The following is a 22,953-nucleotide window of genomic DNA, read 5'->3' on the forward strand; positions in this document are numbered from 1 at the left end:
TTCTTTTTTGGGTGCGGGATTTTGTGGGGGGGGGGGGTCCAGATTTGCATCAGCACCCTACTCTAAATCTTTGCTGATTTGGCTATGTTTTCCATCACAGATGAGTAGCCCTGAGCCTATCGCCAACTGTCTTTCTAAATGGCCCCCAAGCATTGCCCTATTTTTTAAAAGGGCCTCTGAGGCCAGACTTGGGCCGTCACTTATTTTTATCTTAACAGCAAGAGTGTCCGGACTAATTTCAAACTACAGTCCAAACACCAAAGCACATGTACGATGAGGCTGACCGTTTAATGCAGCATTTTCTATAGGGAGAAATATGTTTTAGTAGCTTCAGTAATTAGGCTGTTCCATTGCGGTTTAATGATCTTCAAATCGCGCGTCGTGTTATTCGTCGCACACCTGCTGCTATTCACACATCAGAGATAAATGCCATGATATCTGTAGGAGAAGGCACTGATTGAAGCAGCCATCCTTCTACTGACTTGGGTCATACTAGTGGCAGTGGCAGTAAAGTTCAGTAAGCCATTGCCCTTAGGTGGGGAACTGCCCCCATTATAGCCTTCCATTCAGGTATTTTGCTTTGTGGCAAATTCTGCTGATCTCCTGCAGCTGCTTTCTTCTACATGCACCCTACCAACGTGCGTGTTGAGATGGCCACTTGCAGCGCTTGTGACGGGCTGACAACGCAGAAGAACAATTGAGACAGGCAAAGCGTTGTCACTCAATAACACAAAGTGCCTGGACAAGAATCCCCATGGCAGGATCAACAGATATTCTTTTAATAAAAGCTGCAGATCTAAAAGTACTTTTGAAATGACAGTAACCTTTTTAATATGAGATTTTAGTGGTTGAGTTCACATCTGCTTTATATAGCTAATGAACTCTAGTGAGCCAAAATGATCTGAATTAGTGAAGGGCTTAGGAAAGGGCTTGGGTCCCGTGTCCTGTCAAGATCTGAGCACGTATAACTGGAATAAGCGCTGCGCAAACTGTTGGCGCTATATAAATCCTGTATAATAATAATGCCCCATTCACATCTCGGCAAAGCAGGAGCACATGCATTCCCACATGAGATTGCACAATACACTGTGCACTGTGCTGCCATTATTTCTTACTAGCACCCCACTGCATTTCACTTCATGTGCTTTGCACCACACCACCATGCATGGTCGCTTATTACCATGTGTTGTGATGCAATGCGATAAAACAAACAAAAAAGGGTTGTGCACTCCTCCTTATGGTGATATTCAGATGAAGTAGGCGACCAGTTTAAATTATGGGTTTCCGTACCGCAACGCACCCTGCCGTGCACGTGTATTACCAGAGTCTCAAGGGTAAAGTGCTATGTGCAACACACAATGGCTATTTTTACTTTTGTAACTGAAATCTTCAGGTTCTGTAATATGATGTCTCTTGTATGATCTGCTCCTGTCCTGGTTTGCAGGGACAAGATGCAGCCATGGGGATGGACAGTGGGAAGGAGGGGGGTGCAGTAATATGACATCCTTTAATAATTACCGTCCAGACAAAGAGGGATTTAGTGAAACTGCTCTGGTCTTTCCCTAGATTTTCCCTGGGAGACGCGGACTTCATGCATTTTTCAACATGGGTAATGCAAGGTTTTGGAGTTGTATCCAAAAACAGTGACATGAAAAGTTTTTTTCAATTGTTTTTGCACATCATGATTTTTTAATTTGTTGAGTGTATATACGCATGCAACATCGGGAAATCTGTATGATTTGTAGGAAGGTAAATACATTTTGCAATTCACTTAACACATTTTTTTAAATGAAATATCCAGTTCATGTGAATTCAGTAAGTGTTGGTTCCTCTCTAGCTTTTTCCATTTTTTTTTTTTTTCTCATTTGTCTTGATGCATCTCTGTGCTACGGATCTCCTGCAACCCCACTACAAGGGTGGCTTTGTCAGTTCCCTGGAGTTCAGCTGTAATAAAAAAAAAAAACCTGGCAGACTTAAAATATATTAAAAATGGCTTTTGAAATGGCGTTCGGGATTTTAGTGACCGGGTACTTTGAATACGGGATAATGGTGTAGTCCTCTGTAAGTGGGAAGTAGTCTCAGATCAGGAGTGCAGATACAAATTCAGCTGCAGTAATTGATGGCTGAGGGGTTAGCAGTTTTCTCTACATCAGGGGTGTACCTTGGGTCCAGTCGCTTCAGGAACTCTTATCTGCGTGGCGATTGGATTTTTGTTCCACCACACAGATCTGCTTTTAGGGTCCCCATGGGCCCGGGGTTATTTTACCAGATCTGGCCTTCGCCTATGTCCCCAACTTTGTTAGACATCCCTCAAAGTAGACCAGTTTCAGGGGTATCTGCGGAGTTCACTTCTTCTACCATAAACTCTGATATCCATGTCTGCTTACTGACCACTGTAGGTACCGTTCAGGTCAGTCGGTGTCTTCTCATATTAACCAAAATGTGTGTAAGCTCGCAGCACTGACATTGGATAGGGAGGTAATTTGGGGACAGGGAGTGATGACAATGGTTCTGCGCGCACCTTTTTTTGAGCCTCCTAACATGTTGGCTGTATATAAATATGGGAATTGTTCATAAAACATATATGAATTAGTGATGACATTGTCTCTCTGATCGGTGACACAGAACTCTCTGATTCTTGAAAGTTCTGGCTGCCAACTTCAAAGGCCTTGGCTTGACCACAGGGCCGAAGGACTGTCTGCTCCCAAGGTGGAGCCTTCTTGTTTGAGTAGCGTGCAGCATTCAGGAGCTTCTCCAGCTGTGGGTGCTGGTTGAATTTTGCCCTGGGGTGCTCCTCTCTCTCTCTCCACCCCCCACCTCTTCACGTTCTCAGGAATCTCCATTTAACTTGATGATTTACTTTGAAGTCGCAGCGAGCGAGCGGTGAGCCGGGCTAGAGCTGCAGCCGCTGGCGGTTTCCTTCATTGTGAGCAGGCAGTGATGTGCCCCAGCTGAGCGAGCGGAGCCTGCGCCAAGTCCTAATTAAACCTAATCACAGTGACAATGATATAAACAGGTGTTACCAGGGAAAATAAACCGTGTCAAAACAGCGGCGCCCCTCCCTCGGCCTGCAGGTGTGTTCTCGCCTTTCATCGCAGCCACAGCCTCTGTCAGCGTGTGCCCATCTTGTCCTGGTACCCCAGAGCCCCCCGCCACTTAATGTCTGCGCTGCCATAGGATGCATTTTTTTTTTTTAAGGGTCTCTGCAATTATCCTAATAAACAGTTTTATCATCTTCCCAGCAATCAATATTGTGGCTGAGGCTGGTGTATTATCTCAGTGCTATTGATTACCTTTAACAGCTCCGCTGTGGGCCATGTTTCGCTAACCCCTTCAGTACACATGTACATGACACACCTTTGGTGTCTTTAAAAGAAATCTTCCGTTCTAGCAGAAAACAGGATGTTCTTAGTTTAAAAAAAAAAAGTTTCTTTAATCTTCGCTAATAACGCTGAACATTAACGCTTGTACCAGCATCCCGTGCGGTGGAAGAGCAGCTGGTATGTAGTACAGAGCTGAAAATGTTGTTGGCTGGCCCCACCTTGTCCTGCTGATTGACAGCCCAGATGACAAAGAACAGAGTAGGGGAAGAGCCCAGTGAGTCATGGGAATATTTTTAGGTCTAGGTTCAGAATTGCTCTGTTATGACATGGTAAGCAGACTTGATATGTTTATACTAGTTCACGTGCAGCCGACCCTTGACCCTCTTCTGACCCCATGCGTTGCGGTAACCGGTGGTAGAACGTCTGCATTATGTTTAGAATTCCAACTAACGCAATGCTACGTGCTTTTGTTGTTTTGGTGTGCTACAAATGATTTATGGGGGCTCGGCATGATGTGTGGGCATGCATGTAAATACAGCTTGCCTAGCAATTTCCACCCTCTACGCCAGGGGTAGCCAAACTCCGGCCCTCCAGCTGTGGTGATACTACAAATCCCATGATGCATCTCTCTCCGGCCCTCCAGCTGTGGTGATACTACAAATCCCGTGATGCATCTCTCTCTCCGGGAGTCATGGCTGTGAGAATCTTGCAATGCCTCATGTGATTGGTAGTTCCACCACAGCTGGAGGGCCGGGGTGTGGCTACCCCTGCTCTAGACCAGTGCTTCTTAAAGTGTGGGTCGCGACCTGAATCCCTGGGCTCCAAGCAAGATTTTTTTATTTTCGTTTAATGTTTAGTGTGTAGTGTAGTTGTTAAGGCCGCAGGCCCCCCCCCCGTGCACTTGGTACCTTCCTGAGCACGTGCGCAGGGGGCGGGGTTGGGTGGGGAAGCGGAGAGAGACACCGACCGAAGCTAAGAGGGGGAGAGGAGAGAGAGAGACACCGACCAACGCTAGGGGAGGGGGGAAGACACACTGTCCGATGCTGGGGTCACGGAAAATGTCCTCGGCCAAAAAGGGGTCACGAGTGGAGGAAGTTTAGGAAGGCCTGCTCTAGACTGTCACCTGCCCAGAAAGGCATTTTGATATTTGCATAACCCCTCCCAAGAGCCAGCCCACTGCTTGCATGCGTGTGGAGGGCTCTCAAGAAGAGTACTGAGGCAGGGTGCTGTGATGTCTTCAGGAAGCAATATACAACACCCTGCTGGCCCCTCCCACCAGACATAATCTGCCTGCATTGCATTCAGACCTAGTGATGACATCACTGGGTCAAAAATAAGGTATGTAATGAAAACTGAAACTTGAACAAATGTCATTGACATGTTGCGGAGGGGGGAAAGAAGGAACCAGAACAGAATTTATGTCCATTTTTAGTGTAGATCTTCGTTATCCAGCCACGCTGAACAGCATTGCTTGCCGATTCTCCTTGATCTCGCATTCAAAGTGCAATACAGTTTGACGGACTTAAAATGCCAGCTTGCAGCGCCGTCCGATAAGTTGGGAGCACTTCTGGTAAAGGACAGGAGTGAGGACACAGGATTCACTCGTACTCGCCCTCCCTGTAGGAGAAAGGATGGGAAACCAGGTGCTCGAGTCTAATGGAATTTCCCATCACTTACTGCCCTGCTGATTTCTGATCAATGAAAATGAATTTGTTAGCTCATTGCAGACCAGTCAGAATTCTGCTGCTCCCAACCGTGTCAGTTCCGGTAAAACCTGCTTATCAGCAGCACGAGTGGATAAAATGAAATAAAGAACGAGCTCGGAATGATCAAAGGCCATCAGTGAGCTTAACCCTTCCTGCCCCGGAGCCAACTCTGCAGTCTCCTCTCCGGCCAGGGATCTTCGCTGTGGCCGTTTTGCCTTCGATGTGAAACGCTCGCTGTCGGTGTTTGAAAATATATTTTTTTTGGGGGGGGGTGGTTCTTCTTTGCTGATGATGGTGGTTAACGTTTCCCATTTACCGAACTGGCTTCTAGAATTGCATCAGTCCTTTTAACAGGGGGACAATGGCACCTCTCCTTGTATAGGAACTGTCCTGGGCAACCCATCGCCTTTCACGTGCAACTCCTGGAATAAATAAGATGGCCGAATGAATCTAATGTCTTGGTCTGCGGGGGAGTGTATTTTTTATTAATTACATATTTCAGTTATTGTAATCTTTATTATAAAAATGTATTCAAGCCCAACAGAACGTTCAGTTTAAATCGGCAAAATACATTCGGGGGCATTCAAACAGGCGTACAAAGCCTTGGGGACCCTTTACTAGCTATGACTAAGGCCGTGTAAGGCAGAAACGCGTCAGCGGTTGTGCTTTGTATAGATGCATGTGGCATAGTTTGAATTTCTTTGGAAGATCACCGTGTGCTGGCTCCACAGTTTTCAAGCCTTTACATTTGTGCCTTGCGGGAACAGCCAGCTGTGTACGCTGCATGCATTGCGGAGCCATTTGTCAGTGTTGCAGTGCATTGCGTTGTGCCACATCTGATTTTTGGGACATTTTGGTGCGTTGGCAACTCATTGATTTGAAAGGCTACCTGAATATAGCGCTCATTAATGCACTGCCCAAATGTAAATTGGACCCTAACAGTTTGCCTTCTTTAGATTGCAGCTGCATGGCAGAGAAGAAAAGCCTGACCTACCTCTGCCAGCATGCTGTAGAGACCCTTTGTGTGCTCTGTGTGGAAGCAGCGGTCTCTCTGCAGAGCTCTTAACACACCCACTGCTCAATTGAACCCATAGATCTGCAAGGATCATGCTCCCTGCGGATCTGAGAGCTCTAACTCTGCTTTGGGGGGTTTAACCTTTGCAGAGAGACCACTGCTTCCAGCCCAGAGGCTGCAGGAATTCAGCAGCACTGAGTTACATGAAGGATGAGAATGTTGTGGGGTTTTTTTTTGTCTATGATGTACAGTGCTTTAGCAAACAATGTAATTCAGTGAAGGTTTGAACACAAGACAAAACTAAATACAAATTGTTGGCAAGCTAGTTAAAACAAATTGTCAAAATTGTATCGTGGGGGGGGGTTGTGTTAGGTGTCTGAATCATCATAGATACTTTATTTTTCTCTAGGAAAGCTAGGATCTTGTTGATCTTGCTCTTCAGGATGATACCGGGATTAAATGGTTTAAGATTTACAAAGTACAGATTACTTGTTTTAACTTGCACTATTTTATCGGTATTTAAAGTGCACCTGTCTCCCCGGGGAGGAGCCATTTTGTGGGCTTTCATGAGATTGCTGAGCGTTCAGTCTGATTAGGCCGTCTGCAATCTTTTTTTATTTGGGGATAGAAAACATTTGTTTACGTTTTATAAACAGAAGACGACTCTTCTCACTACTAATGCTTTTATTTTGTGTTGTAGATCTCCCTTTCTTTCAGAACCCAGCCTGGAAATATCTTGGCAATGCTTTAACCATTTACAAGTGAACTGGATTTGTACTTTTTGCTTTTGGTTTTAAAACCAAAATCCTGCCGTGTGTGTGCTTTTAGGTTTTTTTAAATTCTGGGCAGAGTGAGGAAGTGACGTCAACGTGCATACGCGATCAACTAATTGAGGCCTGCCATTCCTCCAGACTGACATCCCTCCATTAAGGCGTATTGATATTTGCATAACGCCTCCAAAGCGCCAACCCACTGCTTGGCATAAGGACTGAGGGTGCCTTGTACTGCCTGCGAAGTGGCAATGTTGCAGTTTGGTGACGGGGATCATTTTGAATGGCACTCTGAAGCACAGATACAGTAACCAGGTGTGCAGGTGTTTTTGTTATGCGTGGAGCCATATTGAGAGCCGGTTTACACTTGGATTGTGGTGGGCTGCGTTGTATGAACCCACTTTTTATTTTTTGCGCATTGAGGTGCATTTTATGAAGGCAGCACTTTCATTTCAATTGGTTTTCAATGTTTTTTGGTGTTCCTGTGTAATTTTGTGACCACTCGGCAAGCCGCAATGCACAGGGCACTTACATTTAGGTGTTGTGGTGCGCTATAGAGTGGGTACGTTTTCTGGCTTCTGTATATCTGCTTTGGGGGCTATTTAAAATAAACACACGCGTTAACTTGCGTTGTGGGAATACACAATTAAGCCTGCGTTTTAATCATACATTGCTGCAGCAGACAAGTGTGGATCCAGCCCGAATGCAGTGTGCCTCAGCACACACAAACGTAGGAAACTGTCAGCAAGCAGCAGAGCCACCTACTATGTGATGCACAAGCCTCGTAAAGAAAACTTCCTAAAGAGCCAAATCCTTCTTCATTTGTGTCTAACACGCTCCCCTTCCCAGACACTGCAGCTCACAGTGGGAGGGTTTCAGCTGTCAATTTAGAAAGCAGTGGGCGGGACTGGGTGTGGTCAAGTGATTGACAAGCTTCAGGCTTGGGAATCGGCAGTAACGATGCTGACAGCCATGCCCACTGCAACAACTTCACATCCCACTATAGTGCAAAGTGGCACAGCCTACATGAGGGCGACAACTTAGCTCTGTATTCAGGAGCAGTGCAGCATTGTTGCCACCCCATCACAGGAAACAATCAGGTGAACTTCGTAGGCAGATCAGCGTGAATTTGTTAAAGGGATCTAAGAAAAAAAAACTACCTACAGATGCACTTAATTTTAAGCGCTGCAGCACATATCTTTCTAATCGGTCATAGTTCTTCTATCAATAGGGTATTTTTTTTCACATGTACAATAGAGTATGTGATATGGCCAGTGGAGAGAGCTATTGTACATAAAGTTCCTATTTCTTTTCTGTGTACAGCACGCGTTGCAAGCTGCGGTCTTTATGGTTAGACGTTCTAGATGCACAAGGCAAGCGACCTCGTTGCATGACCATTCCCCATCACTAGAGACCTCCTGGTTTCCAGATAAACTCTACAAATGAAGAATCAATAAGATTGTGAAAAGGCTGCGATGTGGCTGCGGACAGGATCAATATTAGGATTTGTCTGTCGCATTGAAAGTATTCTCCACACCTGGCAGCCGGTCCGCACAAAGCTGCTGTGCATTTTGACTTTCTCATAGGCTCCCGGGCCCACAGCTGGGTGCAGCCTAGCCGGCCCATTCACTGAGGCAGCTCTCGCCTTCAGTCACGTCTGCGTGAGGCTGGCACGGGCCTCCGCTGGTGATCCCCGGGCTGCAACAGAGCTGCCAGCAGCCTTGTTTGGTTTGGTAGCTTCTTTGACTTCCTGCTGTTCGAAAAGCTGTTTATGCTAATGAGCCTATTAAGATTTGAAGGCCTTTGCCATTCCCAGTGTCTCTGTGAGTGTGTGTGCTGTGCCCCATTAATGAGCATGCACAGGGCAACTCTTGTTTGTATTGTCATGGTGCCAATTCCGGCACCCTTTGCCAGAGCAACAGGAAGAGAACTGTTGATGGCAGGCTTTCACCTCTTATGTCTGTCTTCCCGCTGGGAGAAAAAGACGCATGGCTCACGTACCGTGTAGGAGGCGAGTCTCTATCTCCGTGAGATGTGCATGTGCGCTTCTAGAAGAAAGGGTTAAGCAACAGAGCCCATTACCTGGAAATTAACTGGTATAGTGCCCTTTTACCATACTTTTTTATTATTTGTTTACATTCAGAGCGCTTTTTATTTTTTTGTGTGCTGTTGACACATTACATACACTGCATATGGAACAATTAGTGCTGGCGAAGGAGCTTACAATTGAATTTTCCCATCACAGTACTTTCAAATAGGGCAAGATGGCTGTACACGTATCTATTTTACAGAGATCACAAGCGGGCATTTTATCATCAATTTAAATATCGAGCAATGCGACATACACCTAGTGTTGTACTGCGTTTTTTGCAATCGACTGAATATATTGACCCAAATGTGATATATTAGCTATAGAGGTAAACGATCATAGGCGATCTTCAAAATTCTGCCGTAGCCGATCAACAAAGCGGAGTTGAAATCAAACGAAGGATCTCTGGATTACCTGATTAAAATGCACACGTCACATGACTTGGGGACATGGTAGCTTTAGCAAATTATATTTATTATTATTATTATTATTATTATTATACAGGATTTATATAGCGCCAGCGGTTTGCACAGCACTTTACAATATAAGGAAGACATTACAATCACAAGACAAGATGGTAAGGAGGGCCCTGCCCCTGAGGGCTTACAATCTAAGAGGGTGTTATGTTCCTTTTCTCTACAAGGAAATAAATTCTTTATTTGTTTTCTCTCGCGCGCTCTCTCGCTCTTCTTCTTTTTTTAAAATTATTATTCAAGAGTAGCAGGCAGTCAGAATTAAGCTTGCATTTTGATTTGGAGGGACACCTATGGCTACCACTAGCACCATTTTTTTGTTTCTGGTGAAATCGGGCTCCAGCGTTGACATAATAACCAACGGAAAGGAAACCCCGACCATGATGAATAATATTCCATCTGGCATTTTTCCTGAGTGTTAAAACAAAGCAGGTATTTCGGTTGCGATGGGCTATTCAATTTCAACTTTTATTCCGTCTCCTACAAAAATTCATGACAATATCTGTGTTTGATATTTCTAGTTGCATTCTAAAATAATTTGAGACCAGAAAAAAAAAATGGCCACCAAGTTCTAATTAACAATTTCAGATTACACAGTGCCGCCGTTCAGATTAAATCCTAAGGACGTTGGGGTGGCATGATTCCTCCTCCTCCTCCTGTCTTGGCTATTGCGTTTCTTTGCCTGGCACTCTGCCACCGAGTGCTACACGTGTGTGCCCAGCGGGAATATGTGCGTCAGCTTGCATATCGGGAATGAAGATTGTAACACTCAGTTTGTTAATTACAGGAAGTGGGTTTTTTTTCTTCTCTTTTTATGCCGAGTATCCCAAAAAAAAAATAGCCTGTTTTTTCTCTCCAAAACAACTTTGTCCTCTGAAGAGACGCAGATCAATGTGTGCAGAGCAGTGTTTTGTTTTCTAGCTGACACCATTTTTGATTTACAAGCAGATGAATACTCTTTATCTGTGACTTGCTGTAGCAAAAGAAATATTTTGTAAGTTGCCTGGTTGCTGTTTTTAAAAGGATTTTGTTTTTCCTAAAGGCTTTCAAACTAATTTTATTTAAGTTTCATAAAGGCTAAAGTTGCGCACGCCAGTTATGTTTAGCTAACAGAACAGATTGTGATTGGTATACAATGAACATTACACTGGATTTATATTAAATATTGGTCTGCATATGGGATTGTGGAGAGAGTCCAACAAGAGAACTGTTGGGTCAAGTTTAATTCCATTTGGAATGTTTAGAACGGGAAATGTTGATTTTAGGAATAGGTGTACTAGCAAATAATGGTGGAATGTTTGGGGGTCTAAAAGTGGATTCAAAGGAGGGTTGGGGGTGGGAAGAGACATCCAAGGGGCTCGCGCAGCTTTCGCACCATGTGATCGGATGAAGATTGATTATCAAACAATCCTTTTAATGATCTTCTGATAAAGTGATGGACACGTTCTCTTGCAAGAGTTTTTGTGACAGATACCAACTTCTAAAAGCCCCTCCCTCTTCCTGAATGGCAGAGGATGCAATTCTGCAGATATTGTAGAACTACAGATCCCAGCGTGCTATGGCGTATTAAATGCCAGACATATCCCGGGCAGCCTAAAGAAAATTACAACTTTGTCTTAGTAGAAGCACTGGCTTTCTGGCACTACACTACTGCAGTCTCTGGACAGTTTTTGCTGCATTGTAATGCTTCTAAAAATACTTCATTTTTTTTTTTTCTTCTTCCATGTGGCAGCACACGCAGGGAGAATTCAGGCGACTGCCTGAATTCTCCCTGCGTCTAGACTTATTTGTGGAAGGTCAGGGCAGGTGATCGTAGACATGTCCTAAATAAACGTAATGTATGTCTTTTTGTGGTGCATTTGAGAAATGCATTGCGGTGAAGGGAAACGTATAGCCGCTAGCCAAAATGTGTCTACTGACGTCAAATGCATGTCGCTAAATCACATCATAATGCATGCGTCTGTATGCTTTTACAGGTCTTCCTACAAATGTGTGCAGGGTCGCTGTATGTGGGAGCGTCAACTGCAGCCCTTCACATCATTTAAAGGGCCACATATAATTCAGTATATGTAATAGTAGAGAGGACTGTCGGGGACATTTTTAAAGGTAATGATGGCCATAGTCTGTGGACACATTACAGGCTTGGTTGGAGGCCAACGACATGTTGCAGAAGTCTTGGACATGTTACATGGGGCTAGTAGAGATCACTGCTATTATCCCCTTACAAATAAATGCACCCACTACAGACTGCTGGGGTCCAAGGGCCCCACACCAAATACCAAACGGTTGCAGGTAGTCCTCGGGCTGCAGGTTGAGCACCAGTGTTTTAAGTCTTTATACAGGCTGTAAAAATGTTACTGTGCTTCCTGTTTTGTAAAATGCATCCCATGAATAAAAAACAAAAAGACAAGATTGAGCACAGGTATGTCCATTGGAGAGACTCCTTAATGTTAAAGATGCCAAAAATGAATCTGGCAGCATTTCTTTGCTTTCAGCATTCAAGATCATTTTTGTGTATAAACCTTTTTCTCATTTAAAGCAATAGGAATATTTTGCAGAATACCCAGAGACGCTTTAGTCACATTGCACAGAAAATGTAGCTTCCAAGTGCCTTGATGGCTCCTGAATTGAACATGATGCTCTCACTTTATGGATGCAATATAGATTGTGGAACTTGTAGTTCTACAGCAGCTGGCCAGACACTGTTTTGCTGCCTCTGGGGCACACAGCGATCACAAGCCACCAATGAGGGCATGCAGCTGGCTTTGAGCAGAACACACAGCTTGGGAACAGGCAGCCTTCAACATCCGCACTCTGATTGGAGGTCATTGATTTTACGGGAAAACATGTTTATAGACAGAGTGCTGATCGACCAGTGGAGTTTGACTTCTGCTTCCTTAAGTAAGAGCTGCCTCTCTCCTATTGACTGACAATCAGAGTGAGATGAAAGCTTAAGAGCTGGGAGATGGGAGCAGTATAGAAAGCCAGCTAACATATCAGCAAACATACACACCGCTGAGACACGAGGGCTTGTAGGTCCATTCAGGAACACCGTGGATACCCCGCTTCCACATTGCATGAAAATGCTGTGCGTTTATGTATCAAGCAAATGGTCTTTGGGTCCCTATATTTTTCTTTTGCTATTATTGGAGGGTTTTTTTTCTTCATTAGAACAATTTAGCTCTGGGGGGTTTTTCTTGGGTTACTATAGATGTGGACCAGATTTAATTTTAGATTTATTTTTATTTTTTTTCCCCTCTCTCCTTGGCCGAGGGAGCACGACGGGTTTGTATTGATGAACAAGTCCCTAGCGCCCAGTCGAAGAGTTACTCTCTTCTCACTACCTCCCCTTCCCACAGCTTCCTGGAACTTACCAAGCTTTTATGGCATTGATTTTACAATTAGCCTGTTAACCCTCCCGTCCTGCTAACCTTGCCAGCACTGCTGGACTGAGCTGTCAATCAGCCCGCAACAAAGCATGCCCACTCCCTCCTCACTTCCTCCCAGGTGTAATCGTGTCGGGTAACCTGTGTGTCTTGTTCTGGCTCATGTAGAGTAACCCTTTAACGTTTTGTTTGATTCTTTACAAAGTTTTTTGTGTACCTTGAAAAAAAAAAAAAAAAAAAAAAAATCCACTGCAGAGTGCAAGCTAGTGAAACATCTTGGTTTTTTTTAAGTCACCATTATTGCAGTTATTTGGTTCCTTTTCCTTTTATGGATTCTACATGTTTTTGTTTTATATTTTGTTTGAAATACATATACATTTATATACATACATACATTATTACTTGCTGTTTTCCCTATTCTATGATGTCCTGACATTTTACTCCATAGACCTAATCCATTAATATACAGTGGGGGGAATTTTATCAAAACTGCAGCAGATTTGCACTGCAACCAATCAGCTTCTCTGTCTCCTTTTCAAATCTTACCTGAGCAAACTAAAGAGATGCTGATTGGTCGCCATGGGCAACTGCTCCAGATTCCATCTGTTCCAGTTTTGATAAATTGCCCCCCATGTGTTCAGCCAGTCCAGTCTTGGAGTCAGCAGGCACTATAAGTTGCCTCAGAACATGTTCTAACAAGTAGAGGAAAAGCTTGGTAAAGTAAGGTGCCTATTGAATTAATTTTTGACCACTTGCTACCGCGTCCTGTGATTGGCCCAATCATGTTTAATACAAATATAAAGGCTTGTTACAAAGTAACCTTACTAAATAAGCTCCATCATCCAAAAACAACCCCCCTGATCTGATCTACCATTCTGCCATGCATTAAAAAAAACGGACACAGGCCTTCTGTTTTTTGAACAAAGGTGATGGATTTGTAAGGAACTTTAATTCTTCTGCCATCTCAGGGTCAAATATTGTCTTATTAAGGTCTGCGGTATGACATGTTACTTGGCTACTTAAGACTCTTGCCTTTTGGCTTGGCTGCCTCCTGACTTCCATAAGAATGAGTTCACTGCTGACACAGATTTGTCCAATTATCGAACAGATAAGACAATATCTACCATTGGACTGTGTTTACATAATGTGTTCACACAACTTAACACCATAAGTTTTATTTATTTTGCCTTTCACCTCGTCTGATGGGTTTTTTCTTTTTTGTTTTTACTGCAGGTTGGAGCCGTATTGGGTGCGATGAGCTCTCCGTGCAGATCTCGCCATGGAAGGGTGTGATGCTCCTGTCATTGCTGGAGAGGACAATGGGTGCATCGTTCCTGCGAACCAAAAATGGACTGATCTCAACAGTGCTCTCCACCTTGACCAGTCTGGCAACATGGAGCATCCCAACATGGAAAGCCACGGGTCTCTGGAAACTCTGAGTGGCTCGTTTAATGAATGCATGTCTGAAAGTGCTGACCCATCCGGTGCCATCTCGCAGTCTCCCAGCAGAACGGTCTGTTGTAACGAATGTTCGACCTCCTTTCCTAGTTTGCAGAACTACATGGAGCACTCCTGCCCAGGGACACGGCCATCCCTTGCATTGAATGAAGAAAGCGAAAGTGATAGTGAGGAAGGGGAGGAGGAGGAGGAGAGTGATGTGGAAAACCTTGCTGGTGAGATAGTCTACCAGCCCGATGGCTCTGCGTATATAGTGGAAAGTGTCAGCCAGCTGATCCAAAGTGGTGAAGCCTGTGACAGTACCCCCAGCGAGGCTCTTCTTTCCCTCTACAAAAATTCCTTGCCCAATGCAACGGGAAAGCCTGAGGAGTCGTCCTCTGTAGGCCCCGTTTACCCACAAATTATTAACACTTTTCACATAGCCTCCTCTTTCAGGAAGTGGTTTGAGAATTCAGACAAGTCCTTTCTGGATACCTCCACCCTTACGGGCATAAGCCCTGTCCTGCACAGCTTCCGAGTTTTTGATGTGCGGCACAAAAGCAACAAGGATTACTTAAATAGCGATGGTTCTGCCAAAAGCTCCTGTGTATCCAAAGATGTCCCAAACAATGTAGATCTGTCCAAATATGATGGCTTTGTACTGTATGGTAAGAGGAAACCCATCCTAATGTGTTTTTTGTGCAAACTTTCCTTTGGCTATGTCCGATCGTTTGTGACCCATGCTGTGCATGACCATCGAATGACTCTAAGCGAGGATGAGCGCAAGATTCTTAGTAACAAAAACATTTCAGCCATCATTCAAGGGATTGGGAAAGATAAGGAACCTCTTATTAGTTTTCTGGAACCAAAAAACAAATCTTTTCCCCATCCTTTAGTTTCCTCTGCCAACTCTACTGGACCTGCTAATAGTTTTTATGGCAAATTTAGTGGCATTCGAGTAGAAGGGGATGAAGCCCTGCAGGCTAGCCTAGCACTTCTAAAAGATGGCGACACTACTTCCAGTGGGGCAGAGCAGGCGCAATCCAACGTGGTGTCCCAAAGTACTCTGCTTAACCTCGGAGGGTTGACTAATTCTTCTTTCAGCGCCTCCATAAACTCTGTTTCTTTAGGCTCTGACCTTACCAAACCTTCCTATAACCAGGAATCTGAAATGACAGAGCTTGAGAAGCATCCATTGGGAGTACAAGACGGCATATCGGAAAGGTTAGAACGTGAGGAGGAGGAAGAAGAAGAAATGGATGAGGAAGGTGATGATGATGATGAGGAGGAGGAAGAGGAGGGGGAGGACTGCAAAGCAATGTTTTCACGTGGGCTTGAGGATCACTTGGTGGACAGGCCTCAGGAGGAGTCTGAGGTGTTTGCCGAGAGCAGCGGCAAAAAGGACCTGGCTCTCACAAACCAAAGTATTTCTAATTTAATGCCTAACGTGCCCCAGCCTATGGGAAGGGGCACACCTACATGTTCTTCTTCCTTTGTTGTCTTTGATGGTGCAAACAGGAGGAACCATTTAAGCTTTAACAGTGATGGCGTTGGTGCCAGCATGGCGGAGGGTGGGATAAAATTGGACTTTGTTGATGAAAGTGCCAATAGGGACAATGCCACAGCACCTGAACCAAATGAAAGTGCAGAGGTAGAAGAAGGAAGCTTTGCCACCCACCACCAGCATGCCGATAACCCCTGCGACCTTGGCACAGGGGAATGCCCTTCTGGGAGTGGGGTGGAGTGTCCGAAGTGTGACACTGTACTGGGCTCATCGCGCTCACTTGGTGGACACATGACTATGATGCACTCTCGGAACTCTTGTAAGACTCTTAAGTGTCCAAAGTGTAACTGGCATTACAAGTACCAGCAGACGCTGGAAGCACACATGAAAGAAAAACACCCTGAACCGGGTGGTTCCTGTGGCTACTGCAAATCTGGTCAACCTCATCCTCGTCTTGCCCGGGGAGAGAGCTACACATGTGGTTACAAACCTTTCCGTTGCGAGGTCTGTAACTACTCTACCACTACCAAAGGCAACCTCAGTATTCATATGCAGTCGGACAAGCATTTGAACAACATGCAGAACCTGCAAAATGGAGGGACAGACCAAGTTTTCAGCCACACTGCCGGGGTAGCGGTTGCTGCTGCCACTGCAGCCGCTGCAGCTGCTGCTGCTGCTGCTGCTTCCAACATTAGCAACTCCTGTGGGGCCCCTTCCCCCACCAAACCAAAAACGAAGCCAACCTGGCGCTGTGAAGTGTGCGACTACGAAACCAATGTTGCCAGGAACCTGAGAATTCACATGACCAGTGAGAAGCATATGCATAATATGATGCTGCTTCAGCAAAACATGACCCAAATCCAACACAACCGGCACTTAGGCATCAGCAGCCTGCCCACCCCGGCTGAAGCTGATCTCTACCACTTTTACCTAGCACAAAACATGAACCTGAAGATGGACAACCCAACGAATGAATCGCAGTATATTATGGGAGGATTCCAGCTGGACCCTACTAGCCCCATGCCAGGGATGGCTCCCACAGTCGGTAAGTCCCGAGGACTGAAAAATAAAATTTGGAGGGGGGAGGGAGTGGGAGAAAACGGGTGAATGCCTGTGGAGTGGAAAGCTACAGCCATAAAGACATGAATGTTATGTTTTTCTAAGGCCATGAGTTGCCAAGATGTTTTGTTGACTGTCAAATCTTGTCAAAGTTTTCCTTGAAGCCGATGACAGAACTCCTCACCTGCTAATTGATTTGCATGTTTTTGCTGCCTGTCAGCTGAGACAACCAATCACAAAACAATAGGTAGAGCAATTTTATGACTTGCTTTGTGAAAATGGCAGTTGAAACTTTTGTAGAGCTTAAAGAGACCCTGTCACCAGACTATTGATGTCAGCAACAATCTTCCCATTAGAGCAGGGGTGTCAAACTCAATTTAATCGTGGGCCGCATCAACATCATGGTTGCCCTCAAAAGGCCTGTAAGACTTTATAAATGTATCTTAATCTTTATCATTATTGCCTCTGCATTCGATTATCACTGGTAGAAGTCTAGGAAATGGCCTGGTGGGCCGGATTCGGCCCCTGGGCCTTGAGGTTGACACGTGCATTAGATCGATGAGTATTTAAATGAATGTTATTTTCCTGTACAGGTCTCACCTTTTGTGGACATTTTAAAAGGCCTCAGACTACTTCTGAGTGCCGCCATATTGGATGTGATGTCAGCAGACTAAGAGAGCTTCACTTTAACGACAGTCTATAGTGTTCCTCTTTCCACCTCCCCCAGCAGCTATATAAAAGATTATGTAGGAATGGGAGGGGAGGAGGAGCTGGGACAGCACAGAGTAATTAGACACTCCCAGAAGAAGACAGAACTGTGACCTCCAAGGAGGGAGAGTGCTGTGCTAGGGAACTGACTAGTCAATTCTTCTAGCAAGTTCAAAGACTCATTGTAATTTCAAAAATTATTATTCATGAAATGAAAAATTATTGCAAATAAGCCCTTAAAATTCTTGGTGGTTCTGTGCTGTTACAGGAAATGCTTTTAAGTTGGGGACAGGTTCTCTTCAAAAAATTTTTTTTTCTTAGTTGTGGATCAAACTGGAAAAGTTCTTTTGCTGTCCGTTTTCCTGTTTTAATCCTCCTGGGCAGAAAGTGAGGGGCGGAAAAAGATGGCAATGAAACGTGGAAATGTTAACCCTTCTCCGCCTTATACAGTGGTACCTCGGGTTTACGAACCCTTCTGCTCGCGAACAAGAAACTCGGCAAGATTTGGCTTCCGTTTATGAACTCAGCATCGCGTGACTAACACAACCGCAGCCATCTTCTCTGCTCTGACACGTGGTCGCGGCTTCCTCTAGTCGAGATCGCGGTCTGATCACCGTTTTGAATCGGTTCGCGACCAGAATCGTGGAACAAATTTAAGTGTTTGAACCCAGGTACCACTGTATATAGTATCATATAAAACAAATCTTATGACTGGAGTCCCACTTTGATGGGGTTACTTCTTCTTTAATCGGTATGCTTGAAGTCTGGGTTACTTCTATAATCGGTATGCTTGGATGTGTAACTGTAAATATTGGTTGGCAATTATTATCATGTATGGTCCTCCTATATAAGCTGGTTCATGAGTCTCCATTTGCTGCCTTCACTGAACCAGGCCTTGTGTATGACCTGCAGTGGAAGTGTATGATCTCAGAGCAGCAAATCATTAGAGGTTTCTCTGGAGAACCTCTTTAAATATTTAATTGTATGTATTGGTTATGTAGAGAAAGCTAGATTTATAAATGCAAATATTTGGGTTTCTTATAATACTCCCACCCTTCCATTGTCTGGGCATCTGTTATCCCTGCAGTATTGCAGGTGGTTTTGTAGAATCCCACTCCATTGGCATTTTAATGATTATGCCTTGGTACATTAGGGGACCATACATCCTGTTGTAGAGAAGGTTACTTACTCTGTTTTGTAGAAGCAGTGGTCTCTCTGCAGAGGTCCAACACACCCTCCGCAGAGCTAGAGCTCTCCATGCAGCAGGGATTGTAAGATTCATGGAATGCTTAGAGACCACTGCTGTCATACAAAGACAAGGGTTGCTGGCAGGGTACAGGCTTTTCTACACCGGCTGTGGCTGCTTTCTAAAGAAAATTAACACTGAGACTTTATATTTATCTGATTTACAACTAAAGTTCTATCGGGGTTTATTTTGCTCTCCTGAACATCTGAAGATTGTGATACAGGTAGGCTGTATTCAGATGTAGCTTGGCATTTTTATTTCCTGCCGAAATGTAAAAAAAAAACTTAAAAAATAACCCCTGATATAAGCCACTGCAGTAGTGACTGTTAACATAAAAATCCCTGGGTCTTTGACTTGATATCCGACACAATTACAAGACTCCTTTTTAAAACGGATTTTTTTTCTTGTGTATATACAAGATTTCACCATAATTTACTAAGTCCATTGAACCATAGCGGGAATCCAACCATCCATCCCAGGACCCTACTGCTGCAGGCAAAGAAAATGGCAACGTAGTCACCGTGCTACTGAACCTAAGTGACATTTTGAGGACAACTACAGATTCTACCTGGCTGTCCTATTTGATTCATCAGGGACTTTCCTGTATAGACAGGGTTGGTATTTTAGTTATTTGCAAGCATAGATCACTGGAATTATTTATGGATTGTCGTTGCCAACGGACACAAGGGTCCCTCTGCAGGTCTGCCACTGACGGGAAGGATTTGTAGAATGCATTTATTGTTTCGTTAGGTGATCATAGGTGGGTGGGTTCCTGAATTGTGTTTCAGGGTCAGGCAGATGCCTCTAGCCTTCAGACCTATATGTCTACAAGAAAAACAGATGGCTCCTAACAATCGCAAGTCTGTTGTCCAGTAGATGAAATGTGCCCTTGCTTCTTGAAGAGTCGGCCCACCCAAAACTGAGGGTATCGCTTGGTTTTCCTGCTAGAGTGTTTTTTTTATTTTTTATTAATACAGATGCCCATAGACCCAAATTTATTACAGGTTTTTATGGTGGTGGTATAACTGGTCACCCGTCCCCTCTAGATGATCTCTAAAGTTGTCCAACCTTAATTTGCATCTTTATCTGCTTCTGTGCTATGGAAATGAATTAAGATTTTGCCAGCTTTTTCTGAAACTGACTGCTAAGTGGGATGGCCTACCTTCAATAGAGCCACCTGATCAGGCTCGGTGTTGTATAAAAAGGCTGCAGCCCCAGCATTCTTTAAGGTATAGGATATGAGAATGATTGAAAGACTCTACAAAGATCAAGCTACTGCTGCCAGGGATGACCTCAGGCCCTGTGCAGACTGCTGGGAAAAGCATTGAGCCAATTACTTGAGTGAAGGGAATAGGAATTTGGGGCAACTGTCCAAAAAAATAGTATTGTTGCCAATGGCATAGTGTCCAAAATGAATTTGTTACGGTGTTCTGTCAAGGTGGCCAACTCGTTGAGATCTGCAACTGGTGACGTCATGTCCGTTGTAGATCTCGACGAAATGGCGCCGCTATGCCTGCGCTAGCCATCAGTTTTTTGCAATCCTTGTTGACTTCTCCAGTTGCTGTGTGGCTTCTAAATTGTGATCGAGTTCTCCAACTCATGTCTGTGCTTGTGGCATCGGGTGCCCGCGCAGACACACTGCCGCAGATTGTAGAGCTTGATACTTCAGTTGGGTGGCTGCGCGGGCGCGCTGACTGGAGTTGGAGGTCTCGACGAGTTGGAGAATTGATAGTACGGCAGTATTGGCAAACAGAAGACAATGTAAGCTTAAGCTTACTTAAAACAAATTATCCATTGAATGAATAGACTTGTTTTTGGGGTTGCAGAGTTTGTCTCTGTGAAGGTGGAGACATGCAAATCTGGCACTGTAGCTCCTAGGTGCAACACAGGGCATGCGATGTGACTTGGCATAGGTCACATATCTGGAGATGGCTGGAAACAATCTATGTATCGTTATTGATATTTTTTTCTGCAAATTCAGAGGCTAGTTTTTGCTCCAGTAATGAAATATTTAATCATTTGCTTTAACGGATTGACTCTAAGATTTCTTCATGGCTAGTAGATTGGACTGACTGGTTCCTAAATGCTAAATTCAGATCCAGTGCAGCTGAACCAGTCAGTAATACGTGTTTTGTTCTTTTGACTCATCTGTGTCTTTTTCTTTCCCCTCTTAGTGGGTGGCGAAATCCCGTTGGATATGCGGTTGAGCGGCGGACAGCTGGTTTCGGAAGAGCTCATGAACCTGGGCGAGAGTTTTACTCAAACCAACGACCCTTCCCTGAAACTCTTTCAGTGCGCCGTATGTAACCGATTCACGACTGACAATTTGGACATGTTGGGCCTGCACATGGGAGCCGAGCGCAACCTGCCGGAGGAGGAGTGGAAGTCCGTGGTGGGGGATTCTTACCAGTGCAATCTCTGTCGTTACAACACGCAACTAAAGGCCAATTTTCAGCTGCATTGCAAAACTGACAAACACGTACAGAAGTACCAGTTGGTGGCTCACATCAAAGAGGGAGGCAAAGCCAATGAGTGGAGGTTGAAGTGTGTTGCCATTGGCAACCCGGTGCATCTGAAGTGCAATGCCTGTGACTATTACACCAATAGCCTGGAGAAGCTGCGCTTGCACACTGTGAACGCAAGGCATGAAGCCAGCCTCAAGTTATATAAGGTAAGACGTCATCGATCTGTGGACCCCAAAGGGGAACAATATTATCATGCTTATAATTTTGCGTTTCCATCAGTTAACCCTTCATATTGTCTTTCTGAGAGGACATGATGTTGGATATAGAAGCTGTTGTGTGTTCCTCAATATTGACTGGCCTTGTTGTTCCTATACCACTACACAAAGGGCCAAGAGGGGTCCAGGTGGCACAGTTATGTCAAGTGGTTCATAGTAAATAGGCTGCATTCTATGCAATAAAAAGAGCACGTAACACCCGAACAATCCACTTCTCTTCTTTGCACCCTGTTGGTGTGTTAAAAATCACCGTCAATTGTATATTTATCTGTTTTGGTAAGTGCCAAAAAATATCTATTGGCCCTTCCATAAATGAGCTGATAACTTCCTGTGCTATATGGTTCTGCTGAATGTCAGTTAGCATTGTTTCCAGCTCTTTGTGGGCTACAGAACGAGCCCCATGCTATGGAGAGGTGGAGGCATTCTGTAGTCCTAAAACATTTCCTGTGCTAGGCGGACATCATCGCTCCTCTATAGCTAGAGTAAGGTAAATAAGCGTTGTCACTTCATGTTAGAAACTGTGTTGCTGGCAGGATCACCCGTTGAAAATTAAAGATGATGAAAAAAAGAGAACGAATGCAGCCTCCACATCTAAGAACTGGAAAGCTGCATATATAATGGGAGGAATTTATCAAAATCTGGAGCAGATTTGCACTTCAGCCACTCGGCAAACTGAAGAGAGATGCTGATTGGTTGCTGTGGGCGACTGCTTCAGATTCTGTCTGCTCCAGTATTGATCAATTCCCCCCCAATGTTTTTGTTCTAGGATTTAGATGCATTTTAAAGTGTAAACAGTAGTTGATTTGGATTATACATTGTAGTGAAAGTGATGCTCCTGCCAAGATGCTGGAATGTTGTATTTATTTTATATTTTGAAGATCTGTGTTTTTTCTGGTCGCAAGTCTAAATCTGTAGGAAAGAGCATGTGGAGGTGTTGGCCGTAAGAGCCAAACGGAATCCTCCCGTTATTATACTGAGACTTAAAGTGCCTTGAATTGTTAGGGTTAGTTCACACCAGAACTGCATCACAACGGCGTGCGTCTGCGCAGCTTCAGTGCTATGCGGTTTGCTGTCTTTTTACCGCGATTTTGACTTTTTTTGTCTAGCTTAAAATGGGCCTTCAGGTGCAGCCCAGTGCATTGTATGTGTTTTTTGATGCGTTCCGTCGCACACAGGTGCCGCTAAAATAGGACAAGCAGTATTTTCTCTTTCTGCATCGGCACAGACTGCACTGGTGTGAACAGAGCACCCGAAAATCCCATTGCAAAGCATTGTGACCCGATTTTTGACGCAGCTGCCAAACTGAGCAAACTGCATCTGGTGTGAACGAGCCCTAAAGGGCCACCACTTCTTTGGCTGCTGGTTGTGTTGCATAGATGACTAAATGTCTGTCCTGCTAACCCTCGAGTCACAGAATCATATGGTTGCTGGACTCAAATACTGTCACATGCCCGGGCAATTTGCATTGATCAGATTGTACTAGAGGACCACCAATTG

The 22,953-nt window shown here is 44.5% G+C and overlaps 1 protein-coding gene across 1 annotated transcript in view; it reads left to right on the forward strand.

Moving 5' to 3' along the window:
* The first annotated feature begins 14,001 nt into the window (after positions 1-14,001).
* Positions 14,002-22,953, forward strand: part of ZFHX3 (zinc finger homeobox 3) — a 71,280-nt gene continuing 62,328 nt past the window's right edge. The window contains exons 1-2 of the mRNA XM_018562898.1: positions 14,002-16,748; positions 20,891-21,387. Of these exons, the coding sequence (XP_018418400.1) occupies positions 14,042-16,748; positions 20,891-21,387 (3,204 nt within the window). The 5' untranslated portion in view covers positions 14,002-14,041. The remainder of the gene's footprint in view (positions 16,749-20,890; positions 21,388-22,953) is intronic.

Source organism: Nanorana parkeri, unplaced genomic scaffold (genome assembly GCF_000935625.1).
Source record: "Nanorana parkeri isolate BGI_ZX_2015 unplaced genomic scaffold, ASM93562v1 scaffold610, whole genome shotgun sequence".
NCBI classification, from domain to species: domain Eukaryota; kingdom Metazoa; phylum Chordata; class Amphibia; order Anura; family Dicroglossidae; genus Nanorana; species Nanorana parkeri.